Source organism: Gnatocerus cornutus, chromosome 7 (assembly GCF_029298725.1).
Source record: "Gnatocerus cornutus isolate USDA-ARS CGAHR chromosome 7, icGnaCorn1.1, whole genome shotgun sequence".
Taxonomy (NCBI): Eukaryota; Metazoa; Arthropoda; class Insecta; order Coleoptera; family Tenebrionidae; genus Gnatocerus; species Gnatocerus cornutus.
In genome coordinates this window covers 15,485,746-15,507,140 of record NC_142239.1, presented here as the reverse complement: position 1 = coordinate 15,507,140, position 21,395 = coordinate 15,485,746, and the positions used below count along the sequence as shown (strand labels likewise).

The 21,395-nt window shown below is 36.8% G+C and overlaps 3 protein-coding genes across 3 annotated transcripts in view; 2 read left to right on the top strand and 1 right to left on the bottom strand.

The window, feature by feature from the left end:
* The window catches only part of LOC148171525 (uncharacterized), a 107,160-nt gene that overhangs the window by 82,139 nt on the left and 3,626 nt on the right, over positions 1-21,395 (top strand). The window contains exons 3-4 of the mRNA XM_088041136.1: positions 2,933-3,114; positions 12,967-13,103. Of these exons, the coding sequence (XP_087897262.1) occupies positions 2,933-3,114; positions 12,967-13,103 (319 nt within the window). The remainder of the gene's footprint in view (positions 1-2,932; positions 3,115-12,966; positions 13,104-21,395) is intronic.
* On the bottom strand, positions 3,373-4,618 carry LOC148171527 (uncharacterized). Its single transcript, XM_088041937.1, has 2 exons — positions 3,528-4,618; positions 3,373-3,481 (listed from the first exon to the last, which is right to left on the bottom strand). Exon 1 carries the CDS (start codon positions 4,561-4,563, stop codon positions 3,529-3,531), a length of 1,035 nt encoding a protein of 344 aa, XP_087898063.1. The 5' UTR covers positions 4,564-4,618; the 3' UTR covers positions 3,373-3,481; position 3,528.
* Positions 4,800-6,001, top strand: LOC148171526 (uncharacterized). Its single transcript, XM_088041936.1, has one exon. The coding sequence runs from the start codon at positions 4,915-4,917 to the stop codon at positions 5,965-5,967; it is 1,053 nt and encodes a 350-aa protein (XP_087898062.1). The 5' UTR covers positions 4,800-4,914; the 3' UTR covers positions 5,968-6,001.

Here is a 21,395-nt window from a genome sequence, read left to right as displayed (position 1 = left end):
TAATCTCCCCAATACTTAAAAACTCGCTTCTTAATCACGCTAAACCTCCTTCCATTTCACCCCAGTTAATTTCCCGCGATTTGCATACGTTTCGCATCGTTCATCTTCAGCCCCCGAAATCCATAAATAAACATGAACGAAATTGAATCAGACTGTGACCCTTCGCAATATATTCGTCTAAGACTGAACAAAGACGGTAGACGATTCCAGTAACTGGATCTTGAGTGATGGAATTGCGGTGCACAGTTGAAAGCCCCCAGCTAACTAACTCTGTTCCAGACACCGCCACTTTTGGTACTTGTCTTTTATTGACGAGCGCGTGGTGAAAATGTGTCGATGAATTATAAAAGAAACGTGGTTTTTTTATTTGTTGGGGGATGTTTAGAAAGCGAGTCGATTCGGAGTATGATAGGCTTGGAAAAGGTTCACATTCATCTTGTCCGTTCCACATTGAAGCTTTAAAAGTGAAAACTGTCGAAGGAGAAATATTGCAAAACGAACAAGGAAAGATCAAGCAGATTGGATAGCTGACATCGGATTATAAACAAACCAAACTACATAAATATTACTTAGGAGGGTAACTTTGACAGGAGTCAGATATAGGGTTAAGAGGAGATAAAGAAAGGAACAAGTTGAGACAGGTTTGCGAGAGCTATGGGTCAAATGTCGTGATAATGTAAATTGGATTTTTCCTTGTAGTTGCATTTGAGCAGATTTATGACTTGTTTTCTAAGACAGGCATTTACATGTCTTTCGTGCACAAGTTTGTAATCGATACCAGCTCTAACTGTCTAATGAGAAGGGAATTTGTTCGAGCCCCCAATTAAATCCTTTGACTTGGTTTCGTGACCATCGCCAATTAGCCATTTATGAATTGAACCCCAGGGAACCTGCTTGTTTAAGTTTTACAATACTAAACCAGGATAATTTGAAGCGGTCGCTTTTACAAAAACCGCACTCAAATTAAACACCAAAGCTCAAAATATATCACTTTAACACTTTACTCTGTTTGTCTGAAACATTAAGTTCTCTTCAACATTACACCCAGACTACATGTATGCTCCTAGTAGATAAATAATGCAGAAAGCATGTACGCTGTCTTTGTTATCCGGAATTTGTGGCGCACTATCTGTGTAGCATAACCGCAATAAGTCTTCAGTGCCGCTTAGGCACGTGCCTCCGGTTTGTAAATCAGGTCCAACAACCAGAGCACAAAACGGAAAAACTAACTTTGATAATTATGCACGGGTGCATTGAAAAAATCCGCGATTAACTAAAAGAAAAGTTCATCGATCTTGGATTAAGTGGAGACATAAATCAGATCAAACATTAACCTTTATTTTATTGCGGTGCAATTCTCTTAAGAGGAAAAAGCCCTGAGCGTATTTGAAGAGCCTTCAAGACAATGGACTCGGCTTTAATAACTCAGCATGTCCTTGATCGATTCAAGGACGAGCCACTGATTAATTTTACAAAGTGTTACTAAATCCCAGCATCTACGATAGTTAATTTAAAGTTTAAAAGTTGAGATATTTTAATACACTGCATTTGAAAGCCGGATCAAACTTTTGATATTTAATTTGTTGTCTTGAACTGAGATCTTGTTGAAATTGAAATACCAAAGATTATGTTGCACTGCTGAGAAAACAGATTTTAGATTGTTTCTTCAGGTTCTAAACTCACGGGGTATTAATATGAACTTAGCATTTAAACTTCAATTAATTAATACGAGAAACTTGAAATATTGTTTGCGGTTTAATATTTGTTCTAGCTAATTAAGCTCTATAAAATTAAGTTTAGCTAAAATTTCTACAAATTTCGATATTGAGATTGTGTTGAAATTTTTAGTCTGAACTTTGAAGTTTGTGTGGTTTCCCAGAGTTTGTTTGAATAACATCCTGAATAAGCGTAAGCAATTTATGGCCACATACAAAAGTGTCCAAAACTGAAAATTTAAACGTACAGCAAATGTAAATCTTCCATCGACAATAGATTTTCCAGTTTCCTCGGCCGTTTTTTTCTGACCACAGTAGCACTTGCTCTAATTGCCCTCCACTCTTCCAGCTTCTCTGCTTTAATAAAGATATACCACGATTCGAATTTCCCCCGAGAAAGATGAGTTATTCGCATCGTGAATATTTCCGCGTCGTTTGTAAAGCACTTAAAAACCGCGATGACATCCATCAAAAACGACGTCAATTCGTAAAGCTTCATAATCGATATTTTAGCATTTTTCGTGGTAGACAAGTTGATCTTGATGGCGACGTCCGGTGAATGCTTTGGTACATCGTAGACATGAGTAATTCGGAGTGGCGCAGCACGTTTCTTGTTTAATTTCGCTCCCGACGTTTTGAAAAATTGTAATTGCTTTATCTTCTTAAAATGAATTGGCCACTTGAGATTTTTTACGTGACGAGATTTATAAGCGAGAATTATGTCTGTATTTCGGGCACTTCCCTCTGGTTTTGTCGTTCAAATCACCCTAGAAAATAATTACAACGCCGGAACAAGAATCACGACGATTCTAGTTGTCTTAGTCTTTGGTTTAACTTTGAAGTAGTGTACCTTTTGTGAAAAAATCCATAAGTAATTAGCACCGACTTCAAAGAGAAATCTGCGGTCTGAAAATGTTTTAGCTCGTCATACACAGCCACTGAACAGCAATTTCTAAAGAAATCCACGCAAGAGTGCATATTTTAATAAAATTAGCAAAAACGCTAATGCACTTGATTAAAGCCAGATTGAGTCTGACGTCTGATACCGAGTAACCAACCCTAAAAGAAAGTTACGAGCTACGTAAATTATACTTAATACCTTCAAGTTCCAATAAATCGACCGCTCCCAACTAATCCCAATTATCCTCCATTAAAAGTAATCCAGCATAGAAAATGTAAATAGGCAACTTTACACCAAAGCAATTTCCTGCTTACAGAATGTGGATGTGGTTACTTCCTGCGGTGTTCCTGCTGGGAGTTCTGCAGGAGGCGAGTCCAGGACCGGCTTGCAGGATCAGCGAGTTTCCGTGCAGGAATGGGCAGTGTGTGAAACTTAATGCTTATTGTGACGGGAATGATGACTGCGGGGATTTGTCCGACGAACCGCTGTATTGCACAGGTAAGCGTTAAAAAATAAGACTTTTTCTGACGCTACAAAATCTTTTCCGAAGTCTGATAAGAATAATCAGTTGAAATAATTTATGTGTTTATGTTACTTTCGTATGAGTCATGGAAGAAAACGTATCAATGCACATTAACATCGTTGCGTAATGTTTCCAGACTTGATAAGTAAAATAATTTTCGAAATATTTCCGTATCTCTCTTTTTATAAACTTGAAATTAAAGTTATGGGGGCACCAAAAACAACAAAAAAAAAGAACAAAAAACGTCGAACTTTATTCGAAAAATTAATATTCTCTTAACTTACCAATAAATAAACAAAAATATTTATGATCTAAACTACTAGAATAGAAGGCTCTGCTTGTCTGAAACCGAACCAGTTACACACCTTTGGACTAAAATCGCTCTTACCTTAGTCAATAGCACAGTCCAAATCTTTTGCCACAATTTCATTGTCAAGTCCTTCCTCTGCCAGCTTCTCCCTCAAATTAAACAAACATTGACACTCCAAGTCAGGATTCCCAGTGACATTCACCTTCTTCACTTTGGCCACAATGTCAAAAGGAATGCACTCGAACGAGTTCTTTGCGAGATCCAACTCGAGAATCTCACTCAAATTCTCAAAAGCGTCCTCATCGATCTCTGACAGCAAATTCCTCTTCAAATTTAGCTTGTGTAACTCGGACATGTGTTCAAAAACCTCCCAATCGATCTCTTCAAGTTTGTTGCTTCGCAGCGATAAGATATCCAAGGAATCAATGCCTTGAAGAGCTTTTGGGTGGATTTTGGCGATTTGATTGTTGCCTAGGAAGATCTGCGTGTCGACCAACTCTTCACCTCGAATCTTGTGGCTCTTTTTGATGTTAACAAAGGCTCTTGGGGGTAGCTCTGTGATGTAGTTCCTCGTGAAGTACAACTGGGATAATTTTGGGGTGTTGGCAAACCATCGACTGTCCCACTTGGTTAACATGTTACCGTTCAACTTTATCGTCTCCAAATTGGCCATGTTGTCAAAAGCTCCTGATTGAATCATCCTGATCTCATTCTTGTGCAACCACAACACCCGAATGGTCAAGAAATTGAACACTCCATTCTCTATAACACTCAGATCGTTTTCTTGAAGATGTATTTTTTCAAGACTTGGTAGGTTTTTAAACGTCCGCGGAGGCAACCTCTTAATCCCGCAGTCTTTCAATCGTAACTTCCTCAAATGTGGAAGACTATTCACAGCTCCTTCCACCAGCTTCATTTCTTCAGTTACGATCTTGATGTTAACCACATCGCGGAAGAGGTGTTGATCGATGGCGGTAACGCGAGTGAACGTCCGATTTTGAACTTTTTTCGCATTGATGCGTTTGTAAGAGATGAGCGCCGAACTGAAGAGGTATCGCTGCGTGTACCCAACATGAAGAAAAACGAAAAAAATGGAAAATACGAAGAGATTCATCTTTGGGGAAGTGTTAATGACGACTGACACCAGCAACGGATGACCTAATTAATGTATTTTCACACGGAGGAAGAAGTGATAATTGTTTCGGCATTGACATAGTTTTAGTTAATGAGACTAGCGAGAATTCTGCATAATTGGAATAAAAATTAATTGCTTGATCGTGGGCAACAGTGAAAAATCGGCGCGCGACGGTTTCTTCAGTACCAACATAAATTCTTATCGCCCAGCTGTTAATCAATTCTGCAAAGCTGCTCATATAATTAGTCCCACTGTCGGCACGCTCTGACTGCGATAATTAATATCACAAATGAATTGCATGACCTCTTCTTAATAACCCCAAACAAAGATATGACTGCTCTTATTTTCAAGCGAATGATGCGTTCGCAAACACTTTTCTTAGTGCTCCAAATTCTGGTGGTGCAAAGTGAACTTCTTTTTGAAGAGGCGTACGTCCGGTTCGCTCGACATGGTAAAAGACAAGTGTACTACAATGTGAGTCATTTTGATAAGAAGATAGTTCCGAAAAACAAAAATGTGATCGTTGTGAAAGCAAGACCGATGGAGGTTCTTTATCCTGAGGCGATACGCAACTTGGAGAACTTAAGGGATATTTTTTTTGTTAACTGTGGGATCCAAAGAGTGGAGCCGAGGGCATTCTATAACTTACCGCATCTCTCCATTGTTCATCTCGAAGATAACGTGATTAAAGAAGTGAAGAAAGGAGTGTTCAGCGGGTTGAGTATCAGAATTCTTCTCCTCCATCGCAACGAAATTAGGAAAATTGCACCCGAAGCGTTCGATAACATGCCAAATTTATACAAAATCAAGCTAAACAGCAATAGATTGAAATCATGGGACTCGGGATGGTTCAAAAACACTCCAAAACTAACCGAGCTTTACTTCCGAAGAAATCGCCTGAATTTTCTTCCTCCAAATGCTTTTGCCAACGTCAAAGGTGGTCACTACATCGACGGTCAGTTCGTTCTAGACACGAAGATATTTCTCAGCAAGAACAGACTTGGGGAAATTACTCCATCAAGTTTCCACGGTTTGGAGCGCTTAAGTCAGTTGTATCTGGACAGGAATGGCATCCTGGAGATTCCTGATGGGGCTTTCCGGGATTTGGTGGAGATTGACGTGATTTATTTGGCTAGGAACAGGATTGGGGATATAAAGGGGACACCATTTCCCAAAGTTCGAAAAATCGGGATTCTGGATTTGTCGAGTAATTTGTTGAAATGTTTACCGTATGAATTAGTGACGCTGGCTAATGTTACTAATCTGGAGAAGAATAACGGCACTTGTAATTGTGTCGGGAATTTTAAGGCGAGAATTAAGGTGGAGAAGAGAAAATCTGAGATATCGTATGACGAGGAAGGTTGTGCCGGGGTTGAACTTTAATTGTTGATTTTAAATAAAAAATATCTACTGCTTCTCTAATTTTTTAATTGTTTAGATTTATAACTCCAGTTTATTGAATTGATTTTTTTTAATTGATCTACTTTGTCACGTTAGTAAATTACATTTTACATAATTTATACATCGGCAACTTCTTTTACACGGCTCATAAACCAGCAAAATTACGTTCTAATTTTTCTCCTTCACAAAATATAGGGTACAAAACACATTTTATCTCTTCAAACTTACCTAATTCATGGTGGAAGTGATTCCAGAACTTATGAAAACTTTCATCAATACCAACTGTTGAACGAACTTAACAACAAATAAGTAGAAACGCAAACGTCTTCTGGCTTTCCTCTGAGATAAATGAAATTTTTTTCATATCTAGGACCCATAAGATTGATTGAACTGTACTTTGTAATAACGCACGACTTTCTGACACTCTCTTAGCTCTGTGGTGGTTTTAAAATGTTATTCCAATATAAGTGGCGCATATTTTCATCATTTTTCTATTAAATGAACAAATTTGTCATTAATTTCGCACCCCATTAATTTTATTCCTTATTCGGTGAACGATGCTTTAGAAAACGTAATCCCCAACAAAAGCTTCCCGTAATGTTGGTTAATTTCTGCAATTTTTTTAGGGCGTTATTTTCTGTTTTTATCGTTAAAAAGACACTAAAACATTATGGGTGAGATTAGCTTTAGGGGCTTAATGTGAATCCTAATGACCGGAAAGAATGACTGGCCGCTTTAAGAAGCACTTTAAGAATTTTTATTTTGGGGATAATAAAGCTTTATGCTAATTTTGCGCAATCTTACGTAAAGAAATTAAAAAAATATATTGTCATTAGTCCATGGCTGTCTTATTTTTTATGCCTTTTATGTAAAAATCTTGAAATGAACAAATTTCTCAAAATATTGGAGCTTCGAAAATTTCCAGAATTCCGGTCTGATTTTTTTTGGCATTTTCCCCCAATTTCCGTTTGTTATTTTTCGTCTCAAAAACGAAAACCGTCGCATATTTATAATTAAAGTTAATGAGCCCATAAACCAGTAACGACGACATTTGTGGTGTTTTTATGCCCTTTATGCATTTCGCGATAATTCGTTTGGTGTTGAAATTATTCGCAAAACCGCGCTTTGTTCTTCTCATAAAATATGTGCGGTCAGGTAATAATAATGTTGTCCACCCTAAAATATTTCCTTAATTTTAATTAAGTTGCTTTATTTCGTTCCCATTTTTCTGTGGTAATAAATTCGACATAATTTTTCTCATAAATTTTGAAATTAAATAGAATAATGTATGTTCGTCGGAAACCGATTTTCCGACCATTTAAATTCATACGTACGTATTCTATATTTCCATAACATTAAATAAATCTCTGGAAGGGATGTAATTCAATTTCGCGTTTATAATAACACATTGTGTTCATTGTGATGTTTCCCACGTACGTTTTGCGAAGAAGAAAAGAATGGGTTTCCAAATTTCTCTTGAATAATTATACAAGGTACGCTTTTCTATTATTCCGGTGGGATAAATGCGTTGAAATTCTTGAAAACATCGACTTTATGATGATAGACCGACTTTTTAGTCCCTTGCAATGTTTTATTCACCGAAGCCAGGAAAAAAACAAACAGGAATAAATTCGCTTCCTGATTTAGTAATGCTGATCTGGATGTCAGATTCATCGTTCTGCTCTGGAAAATGCATTACTGCAGATTTTATTTGAGGCTGTAAATGAATATTGCAGTGACGTTCGAGGTGGTCGTAAAAACAGCCCCAAAAATCTACATACGTTTGCAGCACATAGCTCGGAAGGATGTTTGGGGATGAAATATACCAGTTCGGTTCGGGAATAAATGATTTAGAGATCCTTAGTTGTATGGGCGAAAATACGGCTTGTTTTTAGAGCTGAATCGCTGGAAATGGCTGTAACGTTTGATTAACGTCGAATTCAGGTCAGGGGCTGCTTTTATTTTCGAACTATATAAAATTAGTGGAAGTTGATATAATCATCTGCATTCTCTCTCCATCTTTTCTCATTTTTCCTCCTCCTGGCCCTAATAACTCAAAATGACGGATCTCAGCTCCACTTTAACAAATTGCCGAAATCAAACTTGAGTGTCTTTTTCTCTTGAAACTTTGTAAAAAAACGAACAAAGAGCGATCTGTTATACCTATCTCGATACAGCTTGTTTAAAAATGTACATAAATCTCTCATATTTAAGTGTCTATTAAATATAATCGCGGAGATTTATTTCCAAGAAAAATTTGCGAACAGAGAGCGTGTGTTAAATAAAATCGGCGGTTTACGGAGGTAATGGAGAGGGCGGTTCTAACCCTATCTAAAAGATATTCAATTGCAAATTGGATTTTTGATTAATGCCCAGTTCTGCAACGGTGATCCCGTATTGTTCCGAGGGATTGTGTGCAAAAACGTACGATTTTATCCCACTTCTTCTTAATTAAAGCTGACAAAAGGGAAGAGTTATCGTTGCTGGCGGCTTATTGTCGGGTTTTCGCTGACGGTACACAAAAATAATGCTCAAAAAACAACCTTGAATTTTTGGTTCAATAGAATGTTAAATTAAAAATTTTGCAGGGGACTCTTTGTTGGCAAACAAGTTTTTTTGTTTTACTCTGTGGTTAAAATATCACTTCGAAAAGAATAATAAAAAATGCAAGGAAACCTGAAGTTTTATTTTCCAGTTGGTTGTTTTTTTCTTTCACTTATTTTTTGATTAAAATTTTGTTTAGCGTTCCACTGTATTCTATTTACCCACTACCAACAAAATTCAAATGATCCACTAAAGCAAATAATTCTAATGTAAACACGTGTATTTTATAAAATTACACGTACTATCTATCGAGTTGATTTTAACCCTGTTACATTTATTTCGACCACAGAATTGCAACACCTCCACTGAAAATAAACTTCGACAAACATTTTCATCTGCATCCTTTGATATCAGCTTCAAACATTCTTGCACTGTGTAACAAAGGCGCCATTATTCAGATACCTCTAATATTCTCAATTACGTTCTACACAAATGAGTTCGCATCAGTGCAGCAAAATTACGCCATTTTGCAGGTTTCGCGATAATTACAACAGTTGTACAAAATAAACAGTCGTACCGAAATAATTGGTTGAGGTTGGAAGTGCATCTGTTCCAGGAAATGATCTGAAATTCTGCAGGTGTTAACTGAAACAGTCGTTGCTCAAATTTCTACTTCAAGTCTTTATGTATGAAATAAAGCTCAGCTGATTTATGGAGTTCGTTCAACTCAACTTTCGTGTATTAAATTTTATCTTAAGGGGTAAAGTTGCCGAAACATTATGGAATTCCTTAAGTTAGAGAGCTCTTGGAATAATAACTTGTGTCGATTTTTTTAATAGAATTACCAACTCTCTTGAGTTTCTTCGTTTTATGTCCGTTAGAAAAACTCATTATCCGCTCGAAGTTAAGAGATCGATTGTGAAAAAGCTTCTACTCAAATAAACTCAGAAAAGCATAATAAAAACACTACGATTTATGCCAGCGCGACGTATTTACATAACAGAGAGTTTTCTTTACTTCGAGCATAAACAATTATTTCTACTTTGTACGAGAGTACTGCACGCTTCCATAAAAATTCCATGGCTTTTCGTTCGGGATTTATGGGAAAATTATGAAATGTTGTTTCATATGGTCATAAATTTTCGCGAAAAGTAACAAACTGTTTCTTTGTGGCGATAATAATTCTTCTTAAAGCTATTGAAAGGTACGTTTAAGTACCTAGAAATTTCTTAATTAACAAGATAAATATTGATGAGAAGATGAAACGCAAACTTGGATGAATCAATCATTAATCCTCCATCTCATGCAAAATCCTTGACAAATCTATTAACACATCCTGACAACACATAGCTGAAATAGGGAAGATAGGGCGAATGAAACCGCGATTCTCATCCCAACTCGTAATAAACATTTCTACCCCACGAAACATCTTGAGCTCGTGATATTGAAGCCATTTCCATGTAAATAAATCACAATTCTACCCCCACCCCTATACACCGTCATCTCCAGCCAATAAACAAGCTCTTCGGAAGTACTATTTCATTCAAACCATTCGTTTATGAGACACTTTCCCCTTTACACGTGACCTAGATAAAAGGAACAATGAAGGGTCGGCAAACCGAGAATTTCCTGTTCTGCATCAACGTGTTCCATCTTGTGGCTGCTTTTCCAATCTGCGACCTTCTGACCTCTATAGTAAACCCGATTTTAATTGACATCGCTGTTTTGTGCCGAAACACAATGGACAGTCCGTGGCCCGATATTTCTGGCTGAATAAACAAAAGAAGGGAATTCTGAATTATCCATTCGTCTCATTGTAATTCCGTGACGTTTCCAGCGATATTTCACCAAGGTATTCTGTGATCAATAATGCACAACCAATTCCATGCTATCAAGTAAAGTCGTTTAGGGGAAAATGTACAATTAGTGGGGTGAGATTGACTACATGATGTGAAAAGGTTATGTCTTATCGTTGGACAATTTATTGGAAATCGGAAGAGAAAAACTTGTTTGTTCTGTATAAGCAATCTAAAAGTTGTTGTATTGTTTGCTGAAATGTTCGCGACAGATGTTTGCTCAAAATAACCGATCGACTTTTATCCCCACTTTTATCGATTGATGACGTTGTTTCAAGATGTCAATCGCTGATCAATGCCATTTTGGTAAAAATGCAAAAAATTCGTCCGGCGCATCCACCATTTTTACCCCATCAGCTAAAAATGTAACAAGACACATTTGTACTGCAAAATGCTTTCCTAATGTAATGTTATTTTCCATTTTCATTTTTGTTTTTTTTGTAGTACTCATCTCTCTTGTTTTTGCCTGTATTTACGGTTCATTTTACGCGTTAATTTTAAAATACGACCGAAATTTTTTGTGCGATCGCTTTTACTCTATTTTTGAAAGCTTCAAATTTCTTACATTTACAAAACTCTTTCAATTTGTTTCTTCAAATGTTTGTATTTTCTTTTGCTTCTGATTCGTTTTATTTTAATTCTTTCATTCTATCCTGTCTTTTATGGATTATATTCTTTTGATTCCACAAAATAATGCTTCAAATGTTTACGATTCTCTACATAATTCCGATCTACATTGAGTGTTTAGATTAAAATTGAGCATGTTTTGACTTCATGATTAAAGACATTACTTAATTGATGAACTCCAATCTGTTAAATTTAAATTTATTTGTTAAGATGTGGGAAAAAAATTATAGTTTGGAAGTACCTAAATGGCGAAGTCAAACGTAATTGCTGTAAAAAATATCTAAATTCTTTATTCTCCCCAATAAATTTCAAAATTAATCATATTGCGAAATGTTTTAACTTCTAGATCAGTTTTAAGATTTCTTCGAAGCGTAATTAAAATAACGTACCTGAAGGAGTTGAACAAAATTTGATGAACTGCGGCAAACCGCGAAATATCAGATGACACCCCAAGGAAACTTTTTTCCATAACTTATTCCCCCTAAATCATAACTCCTCTTTCTCCGTTGTCGCTTCAAGTTTAATAAAAGCTTACTAACTGATTTTTAACCGCCGTCTACTTTTAATTAAACGTATTCAGTTTTGTTCCTTGAGATAATTTGGGAGTTCATTGAAAATTTCCTTCTCCGGAATTTCCTTGTCGTTTTCCAGGTAGCTATAGGTGGTAATTTGCAGGACACGTCGTATTTGACACGGCGATGATTCGACCGAAACTAATTTTAATATGTAAAATTGACAGCGCAAATAATTCAATAATTGAAACGTCAATTTACTGTTGCCAACGGAAAAAACAGTGAAATACGAGCTCGCTATTTGCTTACAGGTATTAATTAGGTCGGTGTGATAGTGGTGCCTACTAACTGAATTGTCGAGGGACTTCCCCAAATTTACGTGACTGCAATACGGAACTGAATTAATCCGACACTCAAAAGATCTTGGAGGATCTCCAAGTTAAAATTAAATTTCTAGTTATAGTTATTTTGAAGTTAAGGCGAAGCGACTTCATATCGGACCCGCAATCTTTTGATCCTTTCGATGTGGTCAATGGCAAAAAACGTGGATTATTTGTTAAACTTCTTTTATTAGTTTGGGCGGAATTGTATCTCAAAAAGGATATAGAGCAGACATTGAGCGCCGACCACACGATTGTAAAGTGCAATATACTTAATGGAAGTTTTGGGAGTTCGACAAAACGGCCGGTGCACCGAATGACTGGAGCATTTAAATTTTACCGCATAAAACAGTTACGAGCGAGATCATCTCGAAATTTACGTTACGTTTGGAGATTTAAGAAAGTTTGCCAACTGACCAGAAATAGAAACTATAGCTGGACGTTCTGATAGTTGTGAAACGTCAAATAACAGTGCTGCCAATGTACTTCAAACTCGTTTGGTTATCGAGTCGTACTAATTGGACGAGCCATATTTTCAGAATTTGTTATTTTTAGTTCCAATTAGCGAATTTCGATGAGTACGAGTCGTTGAAGTTTAAACACTGTAAAATTGTAAGCTTTTAACTGTGACAGTTTAGTGTTTTTTAGACGTAACTATGTTCGAAACAATAACTTTGAGCCCCACATTTGGCAAACAGTTGTGTCTTTTTTCTACTCCAAGTTTCATCTCGCTTCCGTTCACAGTCAAAAATCAAACCGTTTTACTGCACCTCCTCTTTCCACCCTGTCACTGCATCCACCCCTTGACAAAAACAGCCGTTTCGAAAATATGCCAACTAACAACCAGCTCTCTCGTCCAATTAATTTTTTTGTTGCTCCATTGAATGTTCGTCCGTTTTATTGAAACGATCCAGCTGCAACCGTTGAATTATGAACGCGTTTTCGAAATTGACGCTGAAATAATAATAATAATAATTCTTGATACAAAACGAGCTCGCAGAGTCTCCATAAATTTCGCATAATTCCCTCTAGTGGATCAGTAATGTATCAATTTTTTTTCAGTGTGTAACCGGACGTACTACGGGGACGTGGGCAAAACGTACGACCTTCGCGTCATTAAGTCCACAGAGACGAGGCTGCCCTTCCTCTGCCACCTCACGTTCACCGCCAACGGCCAGAGTCACGGAGATATAGTCCAGGTAATTACGCCGCCCCCGAGGATGTACGACGCGATGTAATAAAAATGATATACAGGGCGTAATTTGAAGAATTATGGGGCGAAATATGCGCCATGTGGGCAAAAAATATTGGCAAGGGAGGGGATTATTTTTACACATGTTATTATAAAATATTATGCCCGGGTACAAATGGTGGATGCGCCGGTTTTCCTACTTCAAAAACAGTTAGAAATTCAGGCAAAATACAAATAAACGACGCCATGTAAACAGTAACCGGTGGCTCTTTTGTGAGCCGCTCGAGCTTCCCGATCTAAATTATCAATCTTTACCTTTCACCTGCCACTCTACGTGTAATTTCCCCCACGATCCTCTCGATCAGTATCGAATTAAAGGAACAATGGCACACGTAGTATTGTTCTCGATAATCGATATATTGGCGATTCTCACACACATCACCTCTTCAGACTAAAGGTTGTGATGGATTGTTGGACTTTAATTGGGTACCATTGGATTGTCTTTACAATTGCATTCCATAAATTAAATTATGTCGATTTGTTCAATGTTATTTGTCAATAACATACTCCATACATAATTAAATTAATGTTCAAAAGCCCGAATACTAAGTTATATACATCGCCGACAAAAGGTAATATTCCAGTGTAGTGTTTAAGAGGAATCGTAGATCACAGCGACCAAATTATCCAATTAACTCGACAAAACGTCAAACGATCGACTAGCATTGAACGGTACTTAACACCGAATCGAATCTGATGGAGATTTTGAGGGAAGAAAAGCGGTCCAAACAAAACTAGAATTTATTCAATTTTTGTACTCAATTGGAAACTAATTTTCTACACTACCATTCATCAATTCTGTCGCTTCCTAATTGAACCTTTTCGACAAAATTTCTAATAAATTATTCGTTAAAGATCTGCATAAAATTTTATTTTATAAAACTACTTGTTTTGGGTAAATTCGATAATTTGAACGCTGTCACATTTTAATATTTGTGGCAGAGAAATGAAAAATCTAATAATGAAACTTAGTTTAGAGAATCTGATTTTGATGATAAAATCGGTATTTCACATACATATTGATTTGTTCGATTACTGTGATTAGAAAAAATCGGGATGACAGACGGTTTTTTAAAACGATGATAATTTTCCCGTTAATAAAACCCCCCGGAAACAATGTAATTATGTTCGTGCGAAATCGGGCCGGATCCGTCCTTTTATTATGTGCCCTCGAGATTGGAGCGATTAAAGGTAGGTACGTCTGGAACTTTTGTGCTCCGTGCACAAAGACAAATTGCCGGAACGAAGATACCATTCAAAAGCAAAGAAAATTGATTGCACCACTTTAAAAACAAACCGTACTTCCGGCGAGGCTAAAGTAAAACAAAAAGAACGACGCTCGCGACGTCCCGTCAAAATCTTTTAATCCCTATCAGCGAAGAACCTTGGACCATCTAATCTCCCGTTAAAAGTATATTCACGATTTTTCCTCGTGACTAATGGTCGTGCCAACTTTAAAATTCATTAAAGGAAAGTTTTTATAATTGTTTTTGAGTTGGTTAAACTCGGAGGGATTGCGTTTACTTCAGTGTAAATCCCACTTGGAGACAACAAGGTTTTGTTTGCCGCCGAGGTCTGAATTGGCTGAGAGAGCTTACTTTGGAAAAAGCTTCAATATTTAAACAAAAACTTTGCGAGAGCTTTCTGTTTTGCCAATTACGTGGCGTTTGACGGAAACGAAAATTTCGGAACGGTTTCAAAGCAACGATCGTTGAAAAGTTAAGATGACCACTTCGGGACAACTTACAAGTGTTTGTTGGGAAAAGCGGATTTTATGGAAAATTTCACAGTTACAAAGTTCTTAGCTCGTCGTTTTTCCAAATTTTTATATTTTAGTCAAATTTATTACATATTTTCCGCTTCTCGCTGTTCAAAAACCGTGTCACGACCTGGCGATAAAAATCCCTTTTTCCCGCTCATTATAAACCGTCCCATTGAAACTTAATGGCACCTGAAATTCTGACCGCTCCCATATTCCCGATCTTAAGGTTATCCCGCAATTAGCAAGGTTATGTCGTAAAACCGCACCGATAATAGCAGCGATAAAATTATAACGCGTCCCGTGGGCTCCTGCTTTATTCTTTCTACAGGAAAAGGCAAATACGATTAGAAGACGGGAATAGGGGAAATTTGAAGAGAATTGCCAAGGGATGATCTGCTCACTGAGATCTCAATTCTACATGTGCACGGCAAATACATAAATTGGACTCGCTCTCCGAAATTGCTGACTCGAATCTGGACAGAAGGTGCACGATTTTATGGGGCAAAAAATACGAATAATCATGGAGAAAAGGGCCTTGTTTGTGCGGAATTGGATTGAGAGTCTGTAGAAAAATTAACGGTAGAATCCCTGGAGCGTACGCTAATTTTTTAAAAAAGTGGTTTCAATGTGATCAGTGGACAACTTTCAATTATCTGTTAATGAGCGGCGACACCATTGTGCATTTATTGTAACCTCACTGTCTAAAATAGCTTTTAAACCGTAATGTAATAAAGTCGCTGAGTTATTCCAGAGTTGTAAAGCCATTAGCAACCGCCCAAGTTTGCCCACAACAGTTAGAGATAATTTAGATAAAATTTTAATAACTCCCTTCTGAATAATGAATTTTTGGGGAGCTAAGAAAAAACCGCAGCTTGTCAGCAAATTTGGATAAAATATCGGCGAAAAAGAGGCGCCTATAAATCATTCCTTGCAATTTTGCAACAACAATAACGACCAATATTTTGCAATCAACTGAATGAACCGAGCAAGTTATTGCTTACAGCACCATTTCGAATGATTTATCTCATAACGGATTATGGAACTTATATTGATTTATTTCGTGCACAAACTAATTTAAAGCAGGTTAACGTTTTAGCACAATATTCGACTATTCATTACATTAATTTGAAAGTAGCGAAGTTTTTATTTCAAGCGAATTTTTCAGTCAAGGTTTCAGGTAAACTCGTAATTAGAATTCTGTCTAAAGAGCTGTCTCCGTTTCAAAATACTTTAGAAGTTTTAGAGTAAATTCGTGCTGTTTTTAATTACAAGCTTCGGCATTAATGAGGAAATTCGCTGGGAAACAATGGATGTTTTGTCTGGCGTCAAGAAAAACTTAATTGATACAAAAATAACGAGGAAAATATTGCGACGCGAACTCGCAGGTATGCAACTCAACCGGCGTGAAGTAAGACGCGTGTTTTCAAGGTCGCGAGATAAAATTAGTATGTTTACGTTGTGTTTACGTAACATCTCACTATCGTTTGTCGTCTTTACTTAACTTTATAAGAGAACTGGCACGCTTCTGGCAGCGGGTGATTCATGCCTCCGAGGCCCTACGTGGATATAGAAAGGAAGATATAAATGATGAGAACAAAAGTCATAAATATGCAACAAAAATAATAACATACGTCCTCTGGAGGCAGCTTTGATCACCTTTTTGTTCTGCTTTTTGCAAGGATCTTCCCGGAAATTTAATCAGAGCTTTAGAATAAAAACGCAACGACTGGATCATTTTAGATTTCGCGAACGACATTTGGAAACTCGATAAATAAGATTCACCTACTTGGCTCTCGTTCGCTGTTTGGTAATCCGGAAAACTCACTTACCGAGTGTGAAATGGAATATTCAAGCCGTGGAGAAAGAAATTAAAAACGTTGTCCTTCAAGGATTAAAAGGTTTCCGGAACATAATCCGGTTTTAGGAGTGACCTGCAAATAATTTTTATCCGAATGTCTCTCTATAGCCGCGTTTACATAATTTCGGCTTTTTGCTCAATGGGGGCCAGTGTTGGGAGATTATAACTGGCGCAAATCGGCGGAAAATCCTCGTTTCGTATAGTAAGCGCACCGATCACGTTGAAACCTCTTAAAGTAATTACTTTAGACATTCCGTGTTTGTTTTAATTATGACTCTCGGTACTCTAAGTTCGTGTGAAATAATTTCGTATGAGCTGGTGAACATTAAAATGTGACACTTACAAAATTGAATTCTGTATTGACTTTGTGTTCCATTTGCAGCTTCTTAATATTTATTTAAGATTTAAGTTGAAAAAGTCATTGTTACAACGTTTTATCTACAATTATATTATATTAGAAATCATAAACGGTTAAATGTAAAAGCCATAAAATAAAATTTGACAGCTGATTAGGTATTAAGTTGAATTAAAATTTGATTTGAAACAGGAAGTGTGACGTTTACGTTTCGTTTCGTCTGAAATTTGCATTCAGTAATTGTTTGGTATAAACTGGAGAATAGCGTTCCATTAATCTAAAATTTCCGGTAATAGCAGTTGAATTTTTCAAGTAGTAATCTTCACAAGCCATTTTCCTAAAGCTTTGCTTACGTGTCGAGCACATTTTATCCCAGCTCAAACTCAAAATCAGCGCTTTTCCGTCTCCCGAATTGCAAGAAAAACAACAAATGATGCTCAGTCCATTTTCCAAGCTTGATAAAAACATAACTTAGCATTCCGCGCTACTTAAACGTCGAAATGCCTCCGCGTCCCTCTCACAATAGTTTCCCATTTTTCAAATCCCTCAACATCTTCTCGTCGCACCCCAAACAGCGTCTGATTGATGAGTGCCGTGCCCTCTGTTATCCGAATCGCATTCTAACCACAATTTGATAAAAACCAAACGAATATGTTCCCCAGAAAGCTCGAACTTTTTCCAAGAGTCGTTAGAAAGATAGCATCTTATTTTTTCTTTTCCTCGAAACTTTCCACCTTTAATTGCAGCCTCCCGGAATACATTAAGTCCCGATTTGCATTCTGGGAAAAAAAGCTCATTTCAGTCCGGTTCTGGTGTCTTGGGCGCAAGCAAATTTCCAATTGATTAATGGAAGTTTCAGGTAATTGATTTTTGATTTTAACTCCGAGAAAAGCTGACGAAGATTTTTGTGATAAATTATTTCGAAGGAGAGGAATCTTCACGTGGTTGTTTTTACGATTCAGAGTGACAAAGGGATGTTTTGTAAAGTCGAAGTTTCTGTTATTTGTTACCTTCTCATTTTATCGCCGGCGATAAATCACGCTGACTTGTTGGTTAAATTCGTTGCGTCTGTGTCTTCATTATTTATACAAAAACAACGAGTTCGAGGCGATATTTCTTGGAGGCTTGCGGCGAACTGGATGGACGCCGCTGTAATTGGACCAAAACGGGATTAAATTTCGATATGTTCTTCATGATAGCAAAAGTGTCACCTAAAGAAAAACTTTTCGTTTTTAGACACTAATAAATATTTATAACATTTTTACCTGTAACTACAGTTTTCACATTTTCCAAACTCGAAAAATAAATCCGTTAATTTAAACAATGTCACTGCCTCCAGTGATTTATTACCGTAAACGGAAAAATCAGAGCTCGACTCAATCCACCAACGTAATAACAACAATCTACACTACGTGCTTTTCCCTGTTTATTCCGGCGAAAAACGTGCACTTTTCTCAACACTGCAGTCCTTTCGTTTCTCTTTTTTTCCCTCCTATAAATTGCAGATTTTCGTTAATCGAGGACGCTTTTCGCGAACTTTTATCTGACACGAAAATAGCAGCTACATTTAAAATTCTGTTTGTTCTCGAGCTATAAAAAAAGAGATAAATTTTTCAGTTCTTATCTTTAAACGTTATTTTATAAACTGAATATACCATCTGGAATATAATTTACATAATATTGCTCAAGCTTCGGAGTGCCGCGTTTGAGGTAATATTCCGGAGAAAATGTGCACTTTCTCTGTGACATGATTAATAAAAATTATATGTGAGACGGGTTCATTGTGTTTTAATGTGGGCTAATTAACATGTAACGAGGGATAAAATTGCTGCTTCACGATTGAATTCAGAGGTTAAGGTAAGCTTCTGGTTCACTTGCTAACTATTAGTTGAACTTGAGCAGAAGTTAACTGACTTCAAAACGTGATCGGTTTCGTACTTAATACAAAACAACAAGTTACTTCAAAATTCACGTAAATTAATTAAACTTGTAATTAACAACAAACTCGTAGTACAAGACATTGGTGCTGCTGCAGATATTTTCCAACTCATTAAGGGCCGCTTACATTCTAAATTAGTAACAGTTAATTTATAATTAGCGTTAATTAATTCAATTACAATTTGATGTCCAAGAGTCGATATTTTTAAGTTGAAGTAATCAATTTAAGTTAAGCTAACCGTTCTCCAATTTCCCTAATGTTTGAATTTAAAGTTTGATGTTGAAGTTGTGCTCACTTTGTTCTCAAAGAAGTCTGTTGTTTTAAATTAAAGTTTGATTTCGATGTAATTTGAAAAAACACTAAGACTTACCTATAGATATTAAAATAACTAGCTTACTAATCTAACTATCAAAAGACAGACCGAAAAGCTATTGAGATGAAGATGTTGAAGTGTTTAGCAAAGGCAATCCGAAGAGCTTTTAAGTTGAAGTTGGACCAATTAGCTAGCTTTGTTCACAGAGGTCTCTGATACTTGAGGAATCATTGTAATTTGAAAAAGACTTTCTAATTGGAAGATTTTTGTTGAAATAGGTAAATTTTGTCCCCAAGTAATCTGATTTTGAATATTAAAGTTTTGAACTGAGATAATCAACAAAAACAGTCTGAAAAGTTTGTTGTTGAGGTAAAGGAATTAAGTTTGAGAACTTGAAATTTAAAATTATATGCAAGTGTAATATTCTGTAGAAGCATTGAGTTACAAACGTACATAAACAAATAGCTCATAAGTAGTTATTTGTAGCAACACGAGTTTAATTCTCTACAGTCTGCAAGTTCCTAAAAATATGTAACAACCTAATACCATGTCCACCTAGAATTATATTGTTATCGCATGTCACCCATGCAAGTCCCACGAATTTCGGGAATAATGTAATATGTATACACTCAGAGTTGAATCCCTATGGTAATATTATGAAAGCCGCAGTACTGGACATGTTTCTGGTTTCCGGTTGATATACCTCCAGTGAATAGATAATGCACTTCAGCTGCAACAACAATGAACTTGAGTGAAACAATAGAATATAATCTAAGAACTCGGTTCAGTAAGCAAAATTGGTCCGACGTGTTTGTACGAAATAATTTAAGGACTTTCTGTTTTGAGTAAAAATAGTGGTAGTTTGGTTCACGTTAACAAGTGGTTGTAATCGGGAACATTTACAACGCCCTTGGGAGCGGTAATAATAGTGATTTTGGGCGCGGGTCATGAACTCTGGAGCGGATGCTGTCAGACACAACTCGCGTTTATTGTGGAGTTTATTTTAATAATGTTATACTGGGAGTTTTTGAAGTATTTTCCGAGCTCTCTCTTCGTTTTCAATTAGCCACGCCACATAAATTTATATTTCCTTGTAAAAGTGGGTTGTAAGTCAATCAGTTTTCTCCTTCTGCTGCAATAAAACAAAAATTAGTACCTCTAAAGCCGGGAATAACGACCAATTCGTCTTACACCCCTGTGAACGTTTTTATCAAAGATCTGAACATTTTGAATTTAAATCAAATTCATTAATGACGTTTCCGTTTATTAACCGTCAAAGGCCATACGCGAACGTAAGAGCTTTCAGTTTTCACATGTCTCCCATTATAAAGTCAAATAGGGAACTTTGCATTTCAACATTGATTTAATTCAACTTGAAGATCCGACATATTTACAGACGAAATTAAACTGGTTTCATATTCATCAGTTGATGAGAGAGCGTCCCTATCTTGGAATAGAATTTCTTTGTTCACGGCGCCTCCACCATTTTTCACATTTCGTATGGTTGAAAGTTTTAAGAATTTCACACGTGAAGGACCCGAAGAATTCCAAATAAAGAAAACGTCCATCTATCAATAATATCGCCTCTGAAACGGCACAAATGTTAAACTGAGTGTAAAAACCAACGACAGGGAATACACGAGCAGTAAACAATGGAAGTTCACAGCAAATATTAACTCTCTCAACTAAACTAAACTTGTCTTTAACAAAATTGGCTCGCAGTACGGGAAGTTTATAGTAGATCTGCACCACCGACAAAAACGCCGCCAAGTTTATAAGAGCCCGCAACTCTTTCTTATAACGCTGCGCTTCTTTGTCATAAAACCAACAGCAACAAATCAGAGTTTAACGGCTTGACCAACCTCACGGTTTAACTCTGAAGACCAAGACGAGCGTCGCTTCTTGTTAGGGTCGTAATTAAAGGGTGGTTTCAGCGAAATATTGAATGGAAAAACCCTATTAAGGCTAAACCGCAATCTTAAAGTTGTTTCCGCTGAAGGGCCTCGAGGGAG